The following is a 23,848-nucleotide window of genomic DNA, read 5'->3' as shown; positions in this document are numbered from 1 at the left end:
TTAGGATGGAAATCGGCGGCGCGAGGCGAGCTCCGCTCAATTCACGGTGACCGAAGCCGCAACTTTACTGCCGACCTCTCGTCAATCGCAACCTCACGACGCCGCATCGATTCCACTAGCCTCTCTCAACTGCTGCAGGGAGATTCACAACACTTGTCATGGCGTCAGGATACGGCCTTACCGGGGGTAGGTGACCAACTCAAGGGCCAATTGACTCCTAAATGTTTTGCTTCGAGCTCGGCAATTGACGACAACAAACCAGGTCCCTCCCGATGCTTCCCCTTCTGGCAGGAATTGCTCGCTTGCTACGTGGTCAACACCTCCGGCGATGATGATTCGGGCAAGAAGAAGTGTGCTCCGGCCCTTGAGGACTACTACGAGTGCCTGCACCACAAGAAAGAGGTGCGCAACAACAGCTTCCTCACCCTCCTTTGATGCACAATGGCTTCATGTGCACCATTTCTCTTCAGTTTCGATTCTCGACTGGCCCAATGCACAAGATTACTAACTCTTGTCCGGACAGCGTGCGCGTGTCGAGGCCCTCCAGCTGGCATACCGCAGGGCGGAGCATGCCAGCCCGAGGGAAGATCCTCCAACGGCAGGGCAGATACGGAACCTGGGGTTAATAGGAAAGGAGGAAGACACAAAGAAGGTGCTTGGTCGATAAGCAGGAGAATTCATTACTAGAGAGCTGTGGGCGGGGAGCTATCCTGGACGGGTTTTGCTCTCGTGTACATTTCAAAAAGAACTGTTAAGACGCAATTCCGATGGAGCATTCTTTTACACGCAGACATATTTTGTGGCTATTGTAGTTCACTGGTATGACAGCAAGGTCAGGTGGAGTACCGTGCTACATTGAAAGGTGTAGCGTCGGGCCTGTTTGCTTGTTGTCGGGGGATTGTGCTTGTTTTGCTATCAAAGGGGCTGCGGCGTTGATGTTAACTGTGAACGCAGGGACCCCGCTCAAGAAGGCGACCGCGGGAAGTTCACTTTGGCCTCACCTTTCAGCAAGTGGAAAATTTATCTGCAAAGACCGTTTGCAACAGAAGTGTTCGCACTTTAGGGTTGTGAAGAGCTGGACTTGGTCCGTTGCAGCTTGAGCTGAGTCTAGGCAGGCACGTTCCTTCCTCCCCAGGCCATGAGCCAATATCTCCCATTTTCTTTCCTTTTCTTCACGAAACAACTGCCCAAGACCTAATTCTTCCTGGATCCTCGGCATATTCTAAGACACGCTCCTTTTGAGATTTCTTCCGTCGGGCCAATTGTAGCCCTCCAGGCTTCTATCGTCAGCTCTCAGCTCCACGATTCAACTTCATACCGGCTCTCATTCCTAACGAACCTCGGGGGCTTTTATGCAGCCTTTCAAATGCCTTCTTTTCGGGGGATTAAAATCTCCCTCGTCACGGTCACAGATAGTACTTCGGCGTGCCTGCCGGAGTTTCCGCACCCTGATGGGCCTTCGGCCAAGCTAGATCAGCAGCATGCTGGTCCCGACGACAAGAGACGAGCGAGGTCCGCCAGCCGGTCGTGTGCCCCCAAATCTAACCCTCGAATATCGGTCTATGTACCATCACAACCAAGTGAGTGTGCGCTGACATTTGCCCCCGCCGTTGCACAGCAACATAAGGATGGTCCTTTGGGGGCGGCCAAGTGATGAGGTCGACATTTTTGGCCGCTTTGCTAGCCACTAAATACCTCCTTCCTCTCTTGGCTTCAATTATATGTCGCATTAGTAGCCACTGACCGGCATCTCAATGCGACTGCTGACAACTTGATAGATACCAAGTTCTTCTTTGACTACAGAGTCATCAAAATACCCCCATCGACGCCCGACGCCCCAGAAACAAAATATCTTTTCTTCAAAGTCTTCATTAACGGCCGTCACATTGTGGCTTGGGGCATCGATCTTCGTAAAGTCACCAGCGGCTCAGCCTATCGAGCTCTGTACGGACCTGGCAGGCATTACCAACATTTCTCTGAAGACGGCAAGACTGTCATGACGCAGCCAGGCATCGAGGCGAGGTACTTCTGGTTCCTGTCTGATGTCGGATCTTTGGGCCAGAATAGCGGTATCAAATCTGTTGCCGATGATGGCGGACTCATTGAGGTCCAGGTCTTCAGGGCCAAGGGAAGAACAGGCCGCACTCCCGTGCTGGACCCGTACCGCAGTCAGGACAGGTACGGCGTTGGGTAAGAATGTCCCTAAGTATCTCATTTTCATATGTATCTCCTAACCAACATACTTTCTAGCGTCTTGAGTGACGGCCTGGTGGACAGACCAGAGGAGGCAGCTTACTACGACTACCATCTCTACGACCCGAAAGATGCCCCATTTGCAACATTTGACTTCCACTACCGATCGTGGCAGAACTTGAGACAACTACACATCATCCCACACGATGGACTCCAAGCTTTTGCATCTACCTCTGACGATAAATTTGGACCCTCTGACCTTGGATCTACAAAGCCTGTTTGGGAAGAGTTAGAGGAGTTTGGGGGTGGCGTCCACAAGGACCGCCAAGAAACACACACTCAGCATTCCCGAAGCAGTTCCGCACCTAGGGCATCAACCTACAAGCTGATTAACGAGGATAGCGGTATATTTGATTATCCTCATTCTCGTGGCTCTGCTGCTTCAGCAGTGAGAAGAAGGAACAGCTTTGGTGCCAGAAATTACCAACTGAACCGCCCGCCACAGCTAGAGCCGCCCACCACAGCATCTTTCAGTGACCGAATTCCCCAACCCAGCAAGGCACTCCGCGATAGTGCAGCTTACGACTTTCTCCTGCGCCGGCCATTACCGGAACTTCCTCCAACCGACCTAGCAGACGACCTCGATCCCAGAACATCCCGTGGCTCGATAGTGACATCGAGAAGATCATCCGTCTCCTCTAGAGCGCCTTCAATCACTCCATCACTGCTCCCCTATATTGATGGGGAATCATTTGTTTCCGAGAGCTTCGAGCTTGGCGTGGCAAAAGGGGTAGAGCTCTCGCAGAAGAAGGAGAAGGAAGACAAGCTCTGGCGTCGATGGTCGCGCAAGACGACGGCCATGGCATTGCCTGCAGAGTGGTTGTCCTCCAGATCCACGACGTTGCCCTCAACAGGACAGATGGCGTTTGATGGTTCGAAAGCTCAAGAGACGGGAAAGCTGTGCAAAACCTCCGATGTTTCTGGTTCTGATTATGACGCCACTTCCATCGCATCCTCCACCAGTTTCTACGAGTATGACCGTAAAAGGTCTTTTGATTCAACTGCAGCACCGCGAGAGACTGAACACCTTGTGCTGGGTGAAAAGGGGCAACCGCACATCGCACTGACACCGATGCAAGAGGAACGTCGACGCAGGGATGTTGACACCGCTGGCGCAGGCAAAGTTAGCCCTAAAGCGAAGCAATTACTCGGAGATGAACTGGATTTCTCCTCAAATTTTGCGTTGTCTTCCAGCAAACAAAGGGCCAATCCATCCATCCAATCTTTCGGCACCTTGAGCGTATCGGAGTTAGAGTGGGCTGGCGGCTCACCGCTGACCCCTGAAAGCTTGAAGCGTCAGCGTCAGCCCAGCACAAACTTCCTAGCCAAGCTTTGGAGCCCGCGCGCCAAGAATCGCTCCACCAGCAGCAAGTCATCACCTTTCGAAAGACCAAGTGGGAATGCGGAAGGGTCGCTGAAGGGACTGAAAAAGAAGGGTTTCGGTGCAAGCGGTTCCAGTCTTGTAGTTGGGCTCGGAGGACATCTTGGGCCTAGCAATACTTGGATTTAGAAGGGAGCATACACTCGATGATTGTGGGGGCAATGGTTTCTTGGGTTACAATGAAAGTGTCAGAAGGCACCTTTGAAGGGTGATGCTGTCCCCGGGTCCTGGGCCTGAGGGACTTGACCGGTCCGGTGTGTAGTATATGTGTCATGTGTTATTGGAGATATCTTGACATGAGGGTCAAAGATACTTGGGGCGATTGTCAGGCTGCATTTGTGTCTAGGATTTTATTGCCCTCGTTGCTAAACGCGAAAACGAGCCGGTTTGGGACTTGTTTTCTTTCAAATAATTGAATTGCGTTCATGACAGCATTTGATTTGGTTTGCGCTGCAACAGGCCACCATCAAAAATTGTACTTCTGGTAGAGAACGGTTCCGAGATATGCATGTGCTCCCGGTCTCAAGCCCCTCATATCGTCAAATTGGCAACAATAAACCATGCGTAAAGTTATATGCGCACCAGAAGATGCTTTGAAGGACAGCCCCTCAGCCGGATGATGATCAACAGCCTTCTCCCTTGGTATGTGCACTAAACAAGACCCCATAACTCGAAATCGAGTATGGTCGAGGGAGAATAAACAGTGGCGCAGATCGGGCGGCTACAAAAGGTGTTCGGACTGCCTAGGCAACCAATAAATTGAGGATGATACCATTCTGCACCTTGCATTGTTCAATAGTTTGGGCGCAGCCGAGGACGGCATATAATAAAAACAGAAATGCTCTGGTCAACCAGCACCTTGTATCCGTATGATACGCACAGACGGTAAAAATTCAATAGCATACAACACCGAGAATTCCCCAATGGTCACCCACCTGAGTACTACCTACCTAGTTCGGTCGTCACAATATTAGTGGGAGAGAAAATTCCCGAATTTGGGATCCGAGGTCGTCCAAAAACGGATGGTTTTCTTTGGTCCCCATGCGTCCGTCCAGCTAAGCCTGTGCTGTACCGTTTTACTGTTTCAATCACGTTTTTAAACCCCACACCACCTTTACTCCGTACGAAATTCAGGGTTGCACTACTTGCTGTTACAGGGCTATGGCCAACACATTGGATACCTATCTACTTATGCTTAATACTATAAAACCAAGAATAAGCTGCGCTACTCCAAACATGTTTCGTGTCAAAACTGACGAAACTTTCGTAATTAATAAAAATGGTCGCAGATCTCCCGCAATCGACAACAACAAAAACAAGATCAAGGGAGTGCTACGGCCAAACGAGTTGTTGCAGTGACGCGAGGCTCGGGCGGCACAGCCTTTGCATCGCATTTTCACCAGGTCATTGGGCCGCCCTGCTCAGCTTCACCAGCAGCGGGCCCCGCAGCGCGAGAACATAGAGGCCCTGGTCGTCCCAGTCCCGACACGACTCGTCGAGCTCCATGTCAAACTCCCAGAGCAGCTTGGCGAGAAAGGTCTGGGTGGTGAGATGGGCAAGGTTTCTCGCAATGCACTTCCGAGGGCCGTAGCCGAACGGGTTGAAAGCGTCGCGGTCGTCGCCCTCGAACTCGGCTGGTCTGGGGTCGAGCCAGCGCTCGGGCCGATAAGAGTCGGCGTCGTGGAAGTTGGAGGCCGATCGAGAGGTGGCGAACTGGTTGACGCCGACGATGGTGCCTCCTTGGACGAATTTGCCGCACTGGAGGGTTTCGGTTAGATATACGTGCGAAGAGACAGAGAGAGAGAGAGAGAGAGAGAGACAGAGGTAGGTAAGGAGGAAAGGGGACTTGCGATTTCGGCTCCAGCTGGAGGGACCTGGCGAGTGAGAGTGCCGGGGATGGTTGGACGTCTGCGCAGCGTCTCGCGGAAACAGGCGAGCAGGTAGGGCAGGTTCTGGACGTCCTGGGCCGTGATTTCATCCGACGACTTGAAGGCCGCGCGGACCTCCCTCACGGCCTCGGCGTATGCGTAGGGCGTCGTCAGCAAGTGGTAGATGGTGCTGATTATGGAAGACGGCATGGCCTCTGGGGTCCCGAGGATCAAGTGCACGCAGTTGATCCAGACCTTGTCGTCATTCAAGCCCTCGCTCTTTGCTCTGCTCATCAGGTAAGAAGCGAAATCGCCCGAGTTCTCGTCCGCGACTGCGTACTTCTCGTCGGCCATGCGCTTGAGTATCATGTCGTGGACGTCCTTGACCGGCAGCACGCAGTCGTAGCCCGAGAACCCCGGCATGCTCTCGACGGCGTTGATGAGGATGCCGGGGCCCCGGCGGAGCTGCAGGTAATAGCACTGCACCAAGTCGAAGAGGCTCTTGAAGAGCGCCAGCGAGGGGTGGACGGTGCCCTGAGACATGATGGCGTTGAGGTCGCGTCCCACCGTGAGCTGTCCGCCGAGATCAAAGAGGGCATTCTCGATCCACGGGCAAATGTCGACCACGGCCGAAACTGACGGGGACGACCCAAGATGGGCTTTGACGCCCTCAATCATCCGGTCGATGCATCCCGTGATGATATGGCCCCGCTCAACCAAGACCTGATGCGAGAAGGCGTAGGAAAGCGTCCGCTTCTGCGGCCGGTGCTCGTCGCCGTCGGAATCGATCAGCGCCTTGTGGTCGGCAAAGACGGCCGAGTACAAGATGGGATCCTTGTTGAAGAGCGTGGTCTCGCCGTTGGGCTGCTTGTTGCGCCCGTAGATGTCCCTCCAGGCCTTGGAGCAGTTGTACGTCAGCTCGTCGGGGGCGATGCGCACCACGGGCCCGTACTCGGCATGCAGCCGCTTGAGGTCGTAGGGGATCTTGCCCTGCATGAAGCGGACGACGTAGGGAAATCTCGAGGCTCCCCACAGGAGAGGTCCCGGGTACGAGCGAAGGGGGTGGAAGAAGATGTTGTACACGGCCTTGAACACCACGGCGAGGACGATGAGTGCCGCCGTCAAGACGGCAATGGGCGGCGACGCCAGGCGCTCGCTTGGAAGCTCGAGGACTGTCATGGTGACATGTTTTGATTGTCGGTGTCTACAGAGAGGCAAAGTAGAAGAGGCCGGTTTTTAGCCATGGCCTGCATCCGCTGTCATCTATCTGTCCCTTTCCCCTCCAAAAAAAACCCACATTCTAGTTGCACAGCACTCACGAATCCAGCCCCCCACAGTTGACTAGCTACTCAGTTTGCCGGTGGATGGAGACGGGCAATTTCCTTTCCTTTACGTTGCTATTTCTAATGTATGGGTTCACGGGATCCGTCGATCGCCGCAGATAAGCCTCCAAACGACAGACAATTTCCCCGGTACCGAGTCCGCGTGGCTACACCAATAGGCTCAGGCAAACCCAATGACTCGAACCCGATTGCTCCCCCCGATTTTGTTGCCGGGCACCACCCTGGGGGATTCAGGGGCCACGGCACGCGCCTAGGCCCTACGTATTAGGCCCTACGTATTGATCCCAACTAAAGGACGATCGCCTACGGCCATCTCCGACTCTACCACTCTTCCTGCAAAAAAGGAAAAGACCACACCTTATCCGATGCGACGTTTTAATGACTCGAACTTGGCTCGCTTCTTCCAAGCGTTTGTTTCTTCGGCCTGAGCTTCAAGGATCCGTTGGCCAACGCCGATAAGCCTCCGAGGGACTCGCTATGCAGATATCTGTCACTATGTAAACATGCATCATGTGTAAATATCTATCACTATGCCTCCTCCTGCGCCCCCGTGTTTGGAACTTTTGAGGCTTATAACACGACGTCTTGTCCGGCCGTTATCTCTTCGCCATGACTGTCACGACTGCCATGACTGCCACAACCAAAAACCACCAGGACTGCGGGCCCATGGGATACGAGTCGTCAATCCCTGTGCCCGCATGCTTGTACGAGAACAATGCCTACCCGTCCAGGTTCCGCCCGAGAATCAGCAAACACAACGACGTGGCCGACAAGGCATGCTGGGAAGCGTGCGACGACTTTGAGAACGTGACTGGGTTGAAGCTGAAGGCCGACAGCGTCGGATGCATCAACCCCGTAAGCGGCAATGTCAACGCACTGTGGTTTCCGGAGGCGATTCCCGAGAGGCTCCGCATTATTTCCTACCTGTCCGAGCTTCTCTTCCGACACGACGGTGAGTCGATATGTCGTCCGGGAGGAGGGGTTGAACCCTTGTCTCAACCTGCTTCCAGGGTCCGTTGGCTGACTTGACTTGGGCAATACTGCATGTAGACCTTACCGATGATGCTGTGACACCAGAGCAGGTACGCACACGACGAGAATCAAGACTCGCCGGATGCCTTACTCGCGGTCGGAAAATGCTGACTGCTCGTGCCTGTATTCCAGTTCGACGAGGTCCACGGGCCGTTGGCGCGATTCCTCGGTTCCGAGTCGAAGCAAAGCGACCACACCACAAAGCATAATGCAATGAACACGATGCAGGCTCGCGTCGCCATCGAGGCGCTCGAACAGGACGAAGGACTGGGCAAGCTCGTCATTGAAAAGTGGAAGGGTATCGTGAGCGTCCGCGGACAGGATGCCTTTATGGAGCACAAGACGTTGGACTCGTACTTGCACGTGCGGCACTACGATGCCGGAGCCTACTCTGTGTGGTCGCAGATCCTGTTCTGCTGCGACGTCCGCCTCACCGACGAGGAGCTCACGGGCCTGGAGCCCCTCACCTGGCTGGCTTTCACGCAGATGATCCTGTGGCACGACTACTGTTCGTGGGATAAAGAAGCCGCCACGTACCTGGAGCGCGAAGAGGGCGGATCCAACATGAGCGCCGTGCAGGTCTACATGGCCATGTACAGCCTCGACCAGCATGCCGCCAAGGACTTCCTGCTGTCAGAGATCGAGAGGATCGAAGACGAGTACTGCACGAGGAAGGCGAGCTACATGGCCGAGTGCTCGCCTGCACACCACATCACACACTACATCGGTCTGATCGAAATGTGCATGGCCGGGAACACGCTGTGGCACCTGTCCTCGCGCCGATACTGCCCGGCGGCCCCCCTCCCCAGACGAGAGGACATGGGCAAGGTGAACCTCGGCCCGCTTGATGTTTCCGAGGTCGGCATGCCGGTAAACGGCGCAAGGTCGGACAGCGGCATCCTCACTCCGGTCTCGAGCCGTTGCGGCGCCGAAAGACTCAGGCCGTTCTGGAACAACCAGCGGACCGAGTACACGACCATGACGCCCGCCGAGACCAGTTCCGACAGTAAGAAGAAGATGAACAAGGCCAAGGCATCATCATCACACCACCAGACGAGGGCGGACCTGCTGACCGTTGCGCCCTGCGCTTGGCCCGCCGAGGCGGACGAGGAGGACATCCTGGCGGCCTACCTGTACACGGCGGCGAGACCGGCGAGCGGCGCCCGTGACAAGCTCATGGACGCGCTCGACAACTGGTACCGCGTCCCTCCCGAGACCCTTGCCACGATCCGCACCATCGTCCGGATCATGCACAACGCCAGCCTGATGCTCGACGACGTCCACGACAACTCGCCGTTGAGGAGGGGCAGCCCGAGCGCCCACATCGTCTTCGGCACGGCCCAGACGATTAACTCGGCGGGCTACGTCACCATCAAGTGCGTGGACCTGGCGCGGCGGCGGCTGGGCGACGACGCCTTGTCGTGCCTCCTGTCCGAGCTCGGCCAGCTGCACCTCGGCCAGAGCCACGACCTGGCCTGGACGTTCCACTGCAGGGCGCCCTCGATGGCCGGGTACTACAGCCACCTCGAGCAGAAGACCGGCGGGCTCTTCCGCTTGGCCGCCCGCATGATGCGCGCCTCGGCGACCCAGAACAGGCACCTCGACGCCTGCGGTCTCATGAGCCTCCTCGGCAGGCTCTACCAGCTGCGCGACGACTACCAGGACATCACGTCCGAGACCCTCTCGACGTACGACGACCTGGACGAGGGCAGCTTCACCCTGCCGCTGATCCACGCCCTCGAGCGCGAGGACAAGCACGGCGGCGTCCAGCTGCGCAGCATTTTGCAATCCGCGCGGGCGGCGCGGTCTGCCTCGGCCGCGGCCTCGAGCGACGGTGCGAGGTTGCCGGCCGAGACGAAGCTGCTGGTTCGGGAGATTCTGGAGGAGGCCGGAAGCCTGGAGTATACGAGGGCGGTCATTCGCGACTTGTACGACGAGACGAGAGCCGCGCTGGCCGCATTGGAGAACGAGGCCGGGCCAGGCGGCAAGAATTGGATGTTACGGTTAATTACTTTCCAGTTAAAAATGTGAGATAGATATAATGTAATGTACAAAAACAGTAAAATGTACCATTATATCGAACAAAATGCATTAAAGTGGTTCATTAATACCTTGCGCATATAAGAACTTTGCGCACTTTTTAACTGTGGGCCATCCTTTCTCGTCAACAGGTATTTATTCCATCATTAATTAGTCTCAGTTCTCAGACCAGACACCCTGCGCTGCAGGTGGTCCCAGCGCTCCATGTACCTTCTACTAGTAGCTACATGGCTTTTTAACCAATCAAATTGGTTAAAAATGCCCTTGTCCTAACCTGAATGATCTTTGTTTGGACACCCAGTTACAAACAAGGCCACGAATTGAGCCACGGTTCAATTATGGAGCTCTGGGCTTAGTAGGGGTGAGCCCTGAGACTGATATTATACCTAGTCCCCGCAGTGCGTAAATAAATAATAGTTTTAAACTAGCCAATTTGGCTAGGAGATGGGTTTAAACGAACAAGGTCTTTTTTCTCCGATTTTTAATACGTTAAATTCCTCACACCTGGAATTTAAACGAGGGTGGGGCGAAGCACGAAATGGCGGGTTATTATTAACTGGCCATGCGGGCCATAACGGCTCCCACGGCTCTAGTTAAAAATGCCCTCACTGGTTTGACTAGGGGAGAGCGGACGGGATCCCGTATATTCCAGTGGGTTTGGTCGTATGTGAAAGATCGAGCATCTGATGCTCGTTATGTTAGAAAGAGAAACACCAAGTACGTACTTAGATATAAATAGGTCGCAGCTAGGGGGTTAGTTGGGGAGTGCTATGCAGATAAAATAACCTCCTGACCTTACGAATCAATTGTTTTGCCAGGCGTCAGCAGAGTGAGGACTGGCGTGGTGAATATATCCGTATACGCAGGTGCGATTTGTACGCACCTTCCGAATAACCTCACTTTTCCAGGCTAAAATCGACGCTAAAGCTCTCGACCAGTTGCGCTTCGAGTTTGCCAAATCCTCCAATAGGAGCAAAGCAGGTTAAGCCAATGAGAGGCCGAAAAACTTTCCCTGCACGGCGAGGTAGAGTAAAGAACACTACGTTCGGAGCCTCACCACGCACTCCTCACTTCGCTGAATGAAGGTTGTTGGCTTAATTGAATGATTCAAAGGCAAATAAACAATATCAGGCTGGTCTCCCTCTTTTATCTGACTTGTAACGACAAAAGGTTTTTGCTTAGAATGACGGACGTGAGGAGACGATGTGGTCAGTAATCGATAGTTGATTGCCAATAGAGATGAAACAAATCGAAGATCAAGACAACCTCCCAAGGAAACCAATATGATACTTGAGATCTTCTGGGGAGAAACGGCCTGCTCGATGTTGTCAGCGATCAGAGTAATGTATATGGTGATGGCGTACGGGAACATGGTGTGCACGTGACCGCTCCGTCATGATTAGTGGTTTTTACTGGATTCGCCCCTCAATCAACTTTCCCTATAGGATGACTCCAACAAACGCCAACAACGATTTAAATCCCCGTCAAACAATCAAAGTCATATAATTCTCTCAGTACCATAGACCTCACACACCAAACAGTGAGCTGACAAGACCCTGTCGGATCTCTCACACTTTGAAAATGGCAGACCCATTCGAAGATGTCATGAATCTCGAAGAGCAGTTCTATCGAGAAGGTTATCAGCAAGGAGTGGCAGATGGCGCCAAAGCTGGCAAGATGGAAGGAAGAGGGCTCGGACTGGAGAAGGGCTATGAGAAGTTCATGGAGAGTGGGAGGCTATACGGCAGATCACTGGTCTGGGCAAGTCGGCTCCCGCAAGCCCAGCAGGCAGAATCGGGAGCGCCGGAGAGCCAACAACCGCAGCCGTCTCCGTCCCAGCTTCCTCTGCTGACAGAAAATCCAAGACTCAAGAAGAACATTGTGACTTTGCACGCCCTGGTCGAGCCCGAAACTCTTGCGACAGAAAACTCGGATGAGGCCGTCAATGACTTTGACGACAGGATAAAAAGGGCACAGGGCAAGGCAAGGATAATAGAGCGGATGACGGGAGATCAAGTGCCGCAAGTTGCCGACAAGGAAACCGGGTCTAACTTGGCGAGCAACGTAAGCAGAGGAAATCTGGAAGTATGAGGTGATGAAAGGTGGACAGACAAACCTGAAAGGGAAGACATATTCGCCATACTGCCAGTTGTCAAGGCTTAAGCGGTAATCCTTGATACCCACTTGCACACAACAGAAATTTGAACAAACACTAAAGACCAGAACTGAACACAATGAACCTTTTTCAGAAGCCAAATCTATGCTGCCTGATTCTGTTATGTACAACCACAAATGCTCTCCCACAGCCGACTGCTCACTTGAAAGACCTCGCGGGGTACCTGCAAAGATGTTAGCATCATTTCCGTGTCCATCACGATGTAGCCAGGACGTCAAAAACTTACTCTTCAGAATATGACTGCTCAGAGACCTCGTACTTGTGCACATCCCACTTGCCACTAACCAGGCTCTCACCGGCCGGGGTAGGAGGCAGACCACCGACGAACACATCCAACGCGGCGCTCTTGCCGTTCTTCTCAAAGAAGGCAGCCAGCCCGCTGTTGCCAGCCTCCTTGGCCTGGACGAGAGCCTTCTCGCCGGCCTCGCCGATAAGCTCGGCCTTGGGGGCGGCCGCGTTGCCGACAGTCAAAAGCGCGACGGCGTCGGCCTGCTTGACAACCGACAGCGCCGGGTAGTTGCGGCGGTGGTCGCGCTTCCAGTATGGGTTGTCGGCAATGTCACCGGCGGGCAGCGTGACGGGGTCGTCGTAGGTCATGGGGTCGTTGGAGCCTGGGGCCGGGTACCGGAAGTGCGGGTTCAGCGGCACACCGTTGGAGCGGTTCGGGTCAATTGAGAGAGACTTGCGGAGCTTCTCCCAGATTCCGGTCGATTGGAGGGTTTGTTTCTGGATTAAGAGCCAGCAAGGACGGGGTCAGCGTCCGTTTCACGATTGCATACGGCCTACGACGTAGGGGCTCAAAGGTCGAGCGGAATCACAATCTGGCAGAGGGCTGCACGTCGCTCGCCAATTGAGCCGCGGTTGAATCTCGGACATACCGTTGCGATGTTCATCACGCCGCCGGCAGCCTTGGCTGCCGCTTGAGACGCCATTGTGTAATAATCTTTTGTGAGTGAGGCTGTAGAGGTACTTGGCGCTGCTCGTTTCCTAGGCGTCCAAACGATGATGGAAAGATGGATCACGAATTGAAGCACGCTGAGAGGTTGCCTGTCTGCCGGGGTTTAGCCGGTCCTTGCCAACAGATACTGTGAAAAAGCAAGACCCACTTGACCTGAGCTCTAGCCATTGGAATTGAAACCAACTTGATCCTTAACAGGTACAAACCAAACCGTGAATCAGCCTTTACACTTTGAGTACCTACCCTGCCGTCAAAGGATAGTACGGAATCGTTTTCAAGACCAATCAATCGCCATAAACGCTGCGTAAGCTTTGCAACCTTGCGCATCGCAATTTTGAAGACATTCCTGACTACCTATTCTAGACCACATTAACAGCCAGAATTCCTCGTCTGTTGTTGATTCGGGTCAAAAAAAAAAAGAAAAAAAAAAGAAAAAGAAAACGGAGGTTCCCGGATGCTCACTACCTACCATAGGTACCGGTACCTGACTACCCTAATTCTGGGACTGTTCTACCATCAAACCTTGCTCAAATGCGAGACAACACCATACAGACGCAGCCAAGTTGCCTGGACAGCCTTGGGAACGACGGCTCGGCTTTTGGTATACGCGTCTCGAAAGGAAGGGCGCTAGACATAGATCGAATGCCGCCATTCCGTCACCGTTGATCGCGAGCCATAAAATTAGCTACACGCACTGCGAGTAATCGCTCACTGCGTGTCTTCAGCTGTGGACCGCGAGTCGAGAAGCCCAAAAAGGCAATGTCGATTTTGGACATTTCCGCACGAGTACCGTGCCGACCGTCCCATCGTGAATCCAATCGAATGGAGTCGTGCCTCTTTTCATTTCCTTCATAAGTGTCACGGATAGGTCCTTCCAGCCCCTGACCTTGTCATCTGGTTTTTTCCCCCTCCCGCGCTCTGAGCTCGATAAAGCTTACCCCAGTTCGTGGACTGCGCCGTGGTCCGAGCTTCATCCACCCCTGGTCCACGGTCGCTCACTCCACGCGCCTCGATCTTGACCTCCCCAGATCTGGCTTCCTGACTGGTTTCCCTTTTCTCGTGGTTGCGACTTTACACTTCTGTACAGTTATTACCTCAACCAAAATCCCATTGCGCTTCTGTCCTCTCGCCTTGTCGCAAACACTTAGTTTCGTGAGCCATACCCTCAGTGTTCGCTACAGCGAAAGCACAATTTATTTTTCCCGGAGAGCTTGCTCTTATATCATCTTCCCCACATAATCGCGCAATGGCCCCTGAGCTTCGCAAGCGCAAAGCTCCCGCGCAACCCGCGCCGCCTCCACCAGCGAAGAAGAAGACTTCGCCCAAGCCCAAGGCCGCAGAGGCTACCAAGGCGAAAAAGGCCATCACCCCGCCCAAGGAGACAAAGCCCGCAGAGGCTACCAAGGCGAAAAAGGCCATCACCCCGCCCAAGGAGACCAAGCCTGCAAAGTCGAAATCCTCTGTGAACGGCAAGGAGTCGGCCAAGCCCGCCGCCGCCGCCTCGACCCCCGCAAAGGTGGGCGATGTTGTCAACCTCGATGGCTTCGGGGGTGAGGTCGAGACGCACGACGGCAAGAAGGTCACCCTGAAGCAACTGGTTGATGAGAGCAAGGCCGGCGTCGTTCTGTTTACGTATCCCAAGGCATTGACACCAGGATGTATGGCGCACTCTTCCTGAATCCCCCCTCCCCACATAGGCGCATGGGTGCAATTGCGTCGCGGTGAACGTGGATCCAAGGCCAAGAATGCTGACACTCTGTGCGAACAGGCACCAAGCAAGCATGCCTATTCCGCGACTCGTATGAGCCGCTAACGGCTGGCGGACTGGCCATCTACGGCCTCTCGGCTGACACTCCCAAGGAGAACGCCAAGTTCGTGGAGAAGAAGGAGCTACCATACGCGCTTCTGTGTGACCCCAAGGCAACACTCCTCGCGGCCATCTCCCTCAAAAAGGGCCCAGGGAAAGCGGCCCGTGGAGTGTTCGTTATTGACAAGACCGGCAAGGTCCTTGCCGGCGAACTGGGCAGTCCGGATAAGACTCTCGATATAGTCAAGGGGCTGCTCGCTGATACCAATGGCGCTTCGAAGGATGCAGTTGCCAAGGTTGAAGAGGCTAAGGAGGTGGTAGAGGAGAAGACAGAGGATGCGGAGAAGGGCGAGAGCGAGAAGAAGGATAAGGAGGAGAAGGAGGCCGAGAAGGAGAAGGAGGCTGAGAAAAAGGAGGCCGAGAAGGAGGAGAAAGAGGCCGAGAAGAAGATTGAGAAGGAGACCGAAAAGGAGGCTAAGAAGGATAGCGACTGATGATCTGGATTTATCAGCGATTGGCACCCTATGAATCGCCAATTTCATAGTAGTATTATTTTACCTATGCATCATGGTGTAGGATGAGCGACGATAGTGGCTTTCGGTATGTAATGATAGATACAGCTTTATAGAGTATTGTGAAATCAAGCCGAATGTTGCCGTCACGCTGCAAACAGGGACTATGGTTCGAGCGCGCAAAGATCATTCAACCCAGTAGAGTAGGTATATATTTCTGCTGATAGATCGTCTATTAAATTACAGTCTAACCGCACCTTCGCTCACAACTCATCATGACCGGAGGCCATCACTGGCTTGTCTGGCCTTCCACTGTCCTTGTGCAGGTCCACGCCAATCTTTTGCCTGTATTTCTCCCACACTGACCAGAACTCCTTCTCCATGCCACTGTCCATCTGATCGGGGAGTATGACAATGTACTCGACGAACAGGTTGCCAAACTCGACGGTGTGGTACACGCTGTCGATATCCTCATGCCACTTGGGCATACCCTCGCCCTTGACCATCTCTACGTGACCAGGCTGAATGACCTCGCCTCGCTTCCGGCCAATCTCGACTACGTGGCCGTCGAGATGCGTAATGTTGCGCTTCCAGTCTCCCATCCAGGCCTCACGCAGTGAGATGACCTCCTTCCAGAACAGATCGTCGCCCTTGCGGCGGAAGAATACTCCATCGACGTGGTCTGGGTTGTCCTCCTCCAAAGAGGGCGCCTTTTCCGTCAGGGTGACCACGAGATCGCCAGCAACGTAATCGGGGCTCGCGTCAGCCTCGTTCTCGAAGATGACCTGCGAGTCGCGGGGCGCGCCGCGCTGAATGTTGATCTGGACGGTGGTGGGCTTGCGCACGACCCTCGCGCCGCCGCAGGCCTTGCACTTGTGCTTGATGGACTTGCCGCGGCCGCCGCAGGCGTCGCACTGCATCTGGACCTGCTGGTACATTCCGGGGGCGATCTGGTGGCGCTGGACGCGCACGCCGTGGCCGTTGCAGGCGGAGCACTGGTCGACGACGCCGTCGGCCGACCCGCTGCCGTCGCACTCCTCGCAGATGTGCTGCCTCTCCCACTGGAACTCAGTGGCGCGGCCGTTGTAGAAGTCGCGCAGCGACACGGACAGCTTGACCTCAACGTTGTGCCCGCGGCGCTGGCCAGAGTTGAAGTGGCCGCTGCCTCCAAAGAAGCGCGAGAACAGGTCAAAGGGGTCGTGGTGGTGCCCGCCGCCGCCGCCGCCCTGCTGGTGCTGCTTCAAACCCTCGTGGCCGTGCTGGTCGTAGATGCGCCGCGTCGTCTTGTCGATGAGGGCCTCGTAGGCCTCCGAAACCTCGACGAACTTGCCCTCTGCTGTGGCGTCACCACTGTGGAAAGGGAAGGGAGAAGTGTCAGGATCGCCTGGGATGGACACTGCATGTGGACTTTGAGCGCATGACTTACGGGTTCTTGTCTGGGTGCCATTTCTTGCTCAGTCGCCTATACGCGATCTTGATGGCCTTTTCGTCGGCATTTCTGTCGATTTCAAGAATCTAGGACGAGGACAGATGAGTATACAAGCGCCATGGGTAGCTCAACCATTGATGGTATTATATAGGTGGATCTGGGGGTGGTTACCTTGTAGTAGTCCTCGGCCGCGAAGACCAGTTGGACTAGCGAGAAAAGCAGCCAGGCTGCCCTTGATAACAGCATGGCACCTAAGGCTCACTGCTCGCTTGAGTTAGGCTATGTATCTTTGACCTTGCAAAGAACAATGCAAGTGGGCAAAAAGCAGAATACGATAAAAAAAAAGAAATTGTCAAGAAGGAAAATTTGGACTTGACAAAAGGTATTTTAAATCAAAGAACGACCTGAGACGAGCGTAAAAAGAGGGTGCGCACTTGGAAAACAACCTAGATAGCAACAGCGGGGACAAGTTGACATACAACAGCTGCCCTCAATCTGTCATCAAAAAATATATGGAATTCCTTCCCTGCGGCCAAATAATTACCAGCGTGTCGTGTCAAGGTCCGCCCTAGCTAGATGGAGTTGCCGGATATGGACTAGCTCAGAACGGGAGCGGCGCCAGTGGGGAATGTTCTCTGTAGCACTTGGCAGCTATGTAACCCGAACCCTGGTCGTACCTGGCTAATGTCGACATGGATGGGACAACGATAATAAGCTTTCAAACTTTCTTTCCTTCGACCTCGTTAATAAGTACCTAGGGGTACTTGTGTCCGTTGCTAGGGTGCATTGCCGGCTCAAACCTCCCTTCCTTGACGCGACAGCTGCGACAACGAAATATCAACCATCGCCGCAGCAATGTCTTCCAATAAGAAATATGCCTTCCTTCCTATGCAGGATGACGAGGTCGGTCCACAAAAGGTGAAGAAGTCTTCAAAGGACCGCCGCGACAAGAAGAAAGAATCGTCCTCGTCGCGCCACTCCAGATCTCACCGCCGAAGCCGTTCCCGATCACCCGCCCGTGAGTCTTCATCCAAGCACTACCGAAGTCGCGCCAAAGACAGTCGCCGCGATTACGATCGGCACAGCAGCAGAAGGGACGACAAGGAGGACCGCTGGGCCGACGATGAGCCCCTCACGGACGACGGGGCCGACGAGCCCGAGTTTGAGCAGTCTGCTTCCAAACGCGTCAAAATCAGCCATGGAGACGATGCGGAGGATGCGGACCTGTCAGATGGCGCACGCGAGGAGCTGCAGGCGCAACGAGACCGCGCAGAGAGGGAGGCCTTCTCGAATCGGCTGAAGGAGAGAGACGATGGGAGGTCCAAGAAGGGCGGGAAGGAGGATCTTGCTACCTCACTGAGGCGATCACTAGCAGACGATGCCAAGGGGAGAAGTGAAGCTGTCGCTGATCTCCGAGAAAGGTCACGACAGGAATACTTCAAGAAGCGTGAAACGGAAAAGATTGCCTTGTTTCGCAAACAGGTCGCCGAGGAGACAGCTGAGCTCCGAAGCGGCGTGGCGTTATCGGAGAAGGAGAAGGCTGAGTTTGCTGAAAACAGAAAGCTGCTGGCCCTCATTGAGGAAAGGTTACGCATCGACGACCACCGTGATGGGTATTACATGCCCGAAGACTACATCACGGAGAAGGGGAAAATCGACAGAAAGAAGAAGGAGGATGCTCTGTACAAGCGTTACGTGGAAAAGGATGAGTACGGACAGGAGAAGTTCGTTACCGAACACGAGGAGTGGGAGAGGGAACAGGCCGCAAAGGCCAAGGCCCAAATCAAGGTGGCTGAGAGGGACGAGGCCGGTTACGACTATGTCATGGATGAGGACCAGTACATCCAATGGACACGAGATACTCGCCTGCCTGGTGAGGGGAAGGTTTTGACCGGGGAGCAGCTGTACCTGCAGGCTCAGATCGATGCTGCAGAGAAGAGACAGCTTTCCATGCAGGAGACTCGAAAGAGCCTGCCAATCTACGTCTATCGGGATGAGTTCCTTGCTGCGCTTGAGCAGTACCAGATTTTGGTCATTGTTGGAGAGACTGGAAGTGGAAAAACAACACAGTTGCCACAGTATCTCCACGAGGCTGGCTACACCAAAGACGGCATGAGGGTCGGTTGCACTCAGCCACGACGTGTCGCAGCAATGAGTGTAGCAGCCCGTGTAGCCGACGAAATGGGGGTCAAGGTTGGAAACGAAGTTGGTTACTCGATCCGTTTCGAGGACAACACCAGCGATAAAACCATCTTGAAATATATGACGGACGGTATGCTGCTTCGAGAATTCATGACGGAACCCGACCTGTCAAGCTATTCGGCGCTGATGATTGACGAGGCGCACGAACGGACGGTCCATACCGATATCTTGCTTGCGCTCGTCAAAGATCTTGCACGGGAGCGCAAGGATCTCAAACTGTTGATTTCATCTGCCACCATGAATGCAGAGAAGTTTGCTTCATATTTCGACGATGCGCCCATCTTTAACATTCCCGGCCGGAGGTACCCTGTAGACATCTACTACACGCCAGCACCCGAAGCCAACTACTTGTCAGCCGCCATCACCACTGTCTTCCAGATTCACACTACGCAGCCGAAGGGAGATATCCTCATTTTTCTCACAGGCCAGGATGAGATTGAGGCCGCAGAAATGCAAATCACCGAAACTGCAAGGAAATTGGGAAGTCGCGTGAAGGAGCTTGTCATTTGTCCGATTTACGCCAACCTGCCGTCTGAACTGCAATCCAAGATTTTCGAGCCTACTCCTGAGAACGCGAGGAAAGTCGTCTTGGCTACAAACATTGCCGAGACTAGTTTGACAATTGATGGAATTGTCTATGTCATCGATCCGGGCTACGTCAAAGAGAATGTCTACAATCCCGCCACGGGAATGTCGAACTTGGTGGTTGTTCCCTGCTCGAGGGCGTCCGCAAATCAAAGGAGCGGTCGTGCCGGTCGAGTTGGGCCTGGAAAGTGCTTCAGACTGTACACCAAATACGCATACATGAACGAAATGGAAGAGTCGACAACGCCAGAGATCCAGCGGACAAACCTAAACGGTGTGGTCCTACAACTCAAGTCTCTCGGCATCAACGAGCTCCTTGATTTCGAGTTTATGGACCCGCCGCCAACCGAGGCCCTCATTGGCGCGCTGAACCAGTTGTTCGCGCTGCAGGGCTTAAATCACAAAGGCGAGCTGACAAAACTTGGGCGACAGATGGCCGAGTTCCCCACGGATCCCATGTTGGCCAAGGCCGTCCTGGCCGCAGATAAAGAGGGGTGTGTGGAGGAGGTCCTCTCGATAGTCGCCATGTTGAGCGAAGCATCGGCCCTGTTTTTCCGACCCAAGGACAAGCAGGTGCATGCAGACGCTGCTCGTGGTCGATTCACGGTCAAGGAGGGTGGCGATCACGTTACATTGCTCAACATCTGGAACCAGTGGCTAGACAGTGACTACTCGCCGATTTGGTCCAAGGAGAATTTCTTACAGCAGCGGTCGCTAACACGGGCTCGAGATGTGCGGGAACAGCTGAGCAAGCTATGCGAGCGTGTCGAGGTCACACTGTCAACCTGCGGCGGGATCTCCAACATGCCACCGATCAAGCGTGCCATCACTGCGGGCTTCTTCCCCAACGCGGCGCGCATGCAGCGCAGCGGAGACAGCTACCGGACGGTCAAGAACAACACGACGGTCTACATACATCCCAGCTCGGTCATGATGCAGGAGGACCCGCCGCCTCGCATGGTAATCTACTACGAACTAGTGCAGACCACCAAGGAGTACATGCGGTCTTGCATGCCCATTGAACCTAAATGGCTTGCTGAACTGGCACCGCATTTCCACAAGGCCAAGGATATTGCAGCCTTGGAAGAAAAGAAGCTCCCCAAGGATCGCAAGAGGTAATTTTGCGTCGCTTCGCTTGGAGCAAGGGTGCTACAGCTGTACAAGAAAGAGCCAGGTAATTTCTTAATGAAATCGTACGTGGTGAACAAAGGGTCTTTTATGGGCTGACGACTTTGCTTTCACAATTGCAATTCTTTTTGGGCCTCTGGCTGGTCTTATCTTTTGTCCCTTCTGTGACTGGTGCAGGTATCTGCTCTGGTGGACAAGAGAACATCCAGATGGATCCCTTGTTGCCTACCTTGCCCAGCCTTGGACATATGGCGTGGCGGTCCCTAAACGCCTGGTTACTAATGAGCTGCTCGCATTCGTTTCCACACTGGATGGAGAGGATGTATCCTCTCACGGCCTGTATGGGTATGCCCTCAGACGGCAATGTCGATGATTGTCAGATACGGCCGTGAAGTGGTGACGGGGCTTTTACGGGTTCTCTGATCGATCCAACACTGAATGTAGCGCTCATGCTGGAATCCTTCGGTGTTGATGTACAATGTTGTTGTAAATGGAGGTTATTGGACACCAAAGAGACAAACAAGACGGGGGAAGGAATGTTGCGGTTTAGATAATAAACAAGCGGCGCATCATCTGAATAATATATAAGGTACCTACCTAGCTAAGCCGACTGTCAACGCATATCCCATCAGTAATTCGCTCAGTATGTGGGGTTTGATATTGCCCCTTTTTCCTAGAGGCCCTATTCGGCGTAACCGAAGCTTTACTGGTCGTGTTGGCAGCAAAACATGGAAGCCAAAACCTGAATTTCTTTCTTGCATGCGGAATTCCACGGCGGACACGATCAGTCAATTTAGAGGGTCAATTGGTCTTCCGGGGAGGTTTTCATCGATCAAGTGGTTATAATCTCAGACAACAAATATTCTAACCTTGCTGTCACTTCATATCCACCCTGCAAGTGATGTTTGACAGTATCGCTCCAACAACAGTGCTCGGCCTCTGAACCGCGTGTAATCCCACTAGCTTGGGAAGGATAGGAGATCCGTCATATTCCGAAAGACCAATACAGCAAGGTAGCCTGCCAAAAACCGAGTCCAGGTAGGTATAACCGGGATGAAAGCGAACCTTCGCGATCAGTTAGGTACACATGCAACACCAGTTTACTGCATCGGGGAGGATCGTGGGCAACAATCATTGACTAGACCTAGGCATAACAGAGAGAAGAAGACGAACAAGATTAAAAAGAAAAACCCCTGGGCTCTTGCTTGTCTTCAGCAGACTTTGTGCCTGACTTGGCATGTTCTTTTTTTTTTTTTTTTTTTTTTGGTAATCCGTACACGAGTCTGCGACTCGCACCTTTTCTTTTGTGGCCATTTCCATCTTTCAGCGAGAGGGCGACCCTGTTGTGGCAGAGTACCACTGCCACTGCAAGAGGGAGGAAAAAAAGATTAACAAACAGCAGGGTCATCAATCAAACCATTCCAAGTGCTGCGTTTGCATTTGTACAGGCGCGGTCTTGATCGCATCGAGATCCCAATCCTTGAAGATATAATTCTCGTAGCAGTGAGATTCAAGCTGTGGTGGACCGTTGACATTCTGCCCTCGGATTTCTCACCCAGTTGTCATGTCATTTTGGACGCGGTACATGACACGGTACAGGACTATTGACTAGAATAAGATGTACTATATGGGTACACAGACAGCCATTTCACTAGTATATCAACATGGCTGTGACTATACTATGTTTATTCTCAACAACAAATGCCCAGCCAAAAAAGCGAATCAACATCCAGGCGCTACATGGTTACAAGGTGAGCTACCTAGCTTAGATATCACATTCAGATTCCCATAAGCCACGTCACAATCTTGCAGCAGAAATCACACCAGTGTTCCAGCCGGGTTCATCCAGCAGCTTGGGAGCCTTTGTCGTATCGTCGCCAAGCCCGCTACGGGGAAGAAGAACAAAAAGGCCCTTTTGACAAGACCACGCAGCCACAATATCCATTATCACGTTGTGAAATATGCTTCATGATGGGCGTATGGTTGCCAACATCAAACATCTACAATGGTAAAATTGACAATGGAAGTTATCAGACTCAATTGAGCCAACTTGTATCGTTACAAATTAATAAAACTGTCATGATTGTTACCAAGAAACTCTAATCTTGCAGCTGGAAAGAAGTGCCGACGGTTCAAGACCTGGGGAAACAACGAGAGTGCAAAGAAGAAATACCAATCACACAAAAGTAAAAATGGCCAAGGCACAAGAATCTCTGTGTAATGCCGATCACGTCGACTACCTTGCAGGGATGAAAAGACAAGCGTTGTTTCCACGAGATTGGGTGGCACGAAAAAGCCGTCAAGTGACGTTTAACGATCTACCTACCTACCTTACCTTGGGTGCATTGCATGCATCTCTTGAAGAATAATCATGTCTGCGGTAGGCACCACCGTACTGCCTCTCTTATTTCTTTTGTTCATTTTTGCGCCTCATACCTACCTAAACAGTACGCTTATATCCGTTGGACAATCATCTACGGTACTGCCTCTAATTAAGGACCTCACTTGTAATGACAACGGCCCGAGAAAAAAAAACCAGAGAATCGGGCCCCTGGGCGTTGTTTCTGGCACATGGCTTCGGGATGCTGCCGCATGGCTGATGCATCATGGACACCTATGCAGGAAAGCTGGTAGCATTCGTAGGGCATGGCTACAATTGGTATTCAGATCCGGCGTTGCCGATGACTTCCTGCAGCTTCCGTTTATGATCGTCTGTCCTACCATAAAAGAGTCGCCATCTCCCAAGCAATGCCAGTCAGGCTAGCAATTATTTGGCAAAGCTGTAAAGAAAATAATATTGATAATATAAAATAAATAAATGACAGAATCTACACTGCCACTTTGCCCGACACTGTTTTTACTCGCTCTTTCCCGTCATGACCATTGCTTCCATGGCCGGGTGCCGCGGCAAGAGGCCCAAGATACGACATGTGGCGCCCCTGCCATCTTTGTTATCTTTGGGCTCTGTTCAACAGTCTACAACCTTGTGTTTTTTTCCACATCTCATCTTGTCATGTCCCACTCAGCCGGTGTTTGGATCAGTGCCATTTGGGCTTGGAAGCATCAGCATGTGATAGGACGCCTCTCAGCCAAGACCTGCGAAAGAAAGATTCTGGAAGACCGAGTGCCTTTAC

General features: G+C 53.2%; 9 protein-coding genes across 9 annotated transcripts; 6 read left to right on the top strand and 3 right to left on the bottom strand.

The window, feature by feature from the left end:
* The first annotated feature begins 14 nt into the window (after window positions 1-14).
* Window positions 15-766, top strand: MGG_13410 (uncharacterized protein). Its single transcript, XM_003711373.1, has 3 exons — window positions 15-186; window positions 263-402; window positions 524-766. Exons 1-3 carry the CDS (start codon window positions 159-161, stop codon window positions 665-667), a joined length of 312 nt encoding a protein of 103 aa, XP_003711421.1. The 5' UTR covers window positions 15-158; the 3' UTR covers window positions 668-766.
* A 704-nt stretch (window positions 767-1,470) lies between these two features.
* On the top strand, window positions 1,471-4,028 carry MGG_13409 (uncharacterized protein). The gene is made up of 3 exons (XM_003711372.1): window positions 1,471-1,580; window positions 1,779-2,190; window positions 2,251-4,028. Exons 2-3 carry the CDS (start codon window positions 1,997-1,999, stop codon window positions 3,761-3,763), a joined length of 1,707 nt encoding a protein of 568 aa, XP_003711420.1. The 5' UTR covers window positions 1,471-1,580; window positions 1,779-1,996; the 3' UTR covers window positions 3,764-4,028.
* Window positions 4,029-5,038: 1,010 nt separating this feature from the next.
* On the bottom strand, window positions 5,039-6,681 carry MGG_07507 (averantin oxidoreductase; the record flags this gene model as incomplete). The annotated part of the gene is made up of 2 exons (XM_003711371.1): window positions 5,039-5,392; window positions 5,509-6,681. The coding sequence occupies 2 exons, from the start codon at window positions 6,679-6,681 to the stop codon at window positions 5,039-5,041; spliced, it is 1,527 nt and encodes a 508-aa protein (XP_003711419.1).
* A 773-nt stretch (window positions 6,682-7,454) lies between these two features.
* MGG_07506 (geranylgeranyl pyrophosphate synthetase) lies at window positions 7,455-9,977 on the top strand (the record flags this gene model as incomplete). The annotated part of the gene is made up of 3 exons (XM_003711370.1): window positions 7,455-7,797; window positions 7,896-7,927; window positions 8,010-9,977. 3 exons carry the CDS (start codon window positions 7,455-7,457, stop codon window positions 9,906-9,908), a joined length of 2,274 nt encoding a protein of 757 aa, XP_003711418.1. The 3' UTR covers window positions 9,909-9,977.
* Window positions 9,978-11,367: 1,390 nt separating this feature from the next.
* On the top strand, window positions 11,368-12,176 carry MGG_07505 (uncharacterized protein). The gene has a single exon (XM_003711369.1). The coding sequence runs from the start codon at window positions 11,499-11,501 to the stop codon at window positions 12,006-12,008; it is 510 nt and encodes a 169-aa protein (XP_003711417.1). The 5' UTR covers window positions 11,368-11,498; the 3' UTR covers window positions 12,009-12,176.
* MGG_07504 (uncharacterized protein) lies at window positions 12,137-13,157 on the bottom strand. Its single transcript, XM_003711368.1, has 3 exons — window positions 12,972-13,157; window positions 12,320-12,819; window positions 12,137-12,256 (listed from the first exon to the last, which is right to left on the bottom strand). The coding sequence occupies exons 1-3, from the start codon at window positions 13,023-13,025 to the stop codon at window positions 12,232-12,234; spliced, it is 579 nt and encodes a 192-aa protein (XP_003711416.1). The 5' UTR covers window positions 13,026-13,157; the 3' UTR covers window positions 12,137-12,231.
* A 302-nt stretch (window positions 13,158-13,459) lies between these two features.
* MGG_07503 (thioredoxin peroxidase) lies at window positions 13,460-15,515 on the top strand. The gene is made up of 2 exons (XM_003711367.1): window positions 13,460-14,709; window positions 14,820-15,515. The coding sequence occupies exons 1-2, from the start codon at window positions 14,298-14,300 to the stop codon at window positions 15,350-15,352; spliced, it is 945 nt and encodes a 314-aa protein (XP_003711415.1). The 5' UTR covers window positions 13,460-14,297; the 3' UTR covers window positions 15,353-15,515.
* On the bottom strand, window positions 15,494-17,322 carry MGG_07502 (chaperone dnaJ 2). The gene is made up of 3 exons (XM_003711366.1): window positions 16,971-17,322; window positions 16,797-16,885; window positions 15,494-16,720 (listed from the first exon to the last, which is right to left on the bottom strand). The coding sequence occupies exons 1-3, from the start codon at window positions 17,043-17,045 to the stop codon at window positions 15,634-15,636; spliced, it is 1,251 nt and encodes a 416-aa protein (XP_003711414.1). The 5' UTR covers window positions 17,046-17,322; the 3' UTR covers window positions 15,494-15,633.
* Window positions 17,323-17,504: 182 nt separating this feature from the next.
* On the top strand, window positions 17,505-21,354 carry MGG_07501 (ATP-dependent RNA helicase DHX8). The gene has a single exon (XM_003711365.1). It carries the CDS (start codon window positions 17,655-17,657, stop codon window positions 20,703-20,705), a length of 3,051 nt encoding a protein of 1,016 aa, XP_003711413.1. The 5' UTR covers window positions 17,505-17,654; the 3' UTR covers window positions 20,706-21,354.
* Window positions 21,355-23,848: the final 2,494 nt, after the last annotated feature.

Source organism: Pyricularia oryzae, chromosome 3, assembly GCF_000002495.2.
Source record: "Pyricularia oryzae 70-15 chromosome 3, whole genome shotgun sequence".
NCBI lineage: Eukaryota > Fungi > Ascomycota > Sordariomycetes > Magnaporthales > Pyriculariaceae > Pyricularia > Pyricularia oryzae.
The sequence above is the reverse complement of the archived record's forward strand: the minus strand, read 5'-3'. Positions and strand labels throughout refer to the sequence as shown.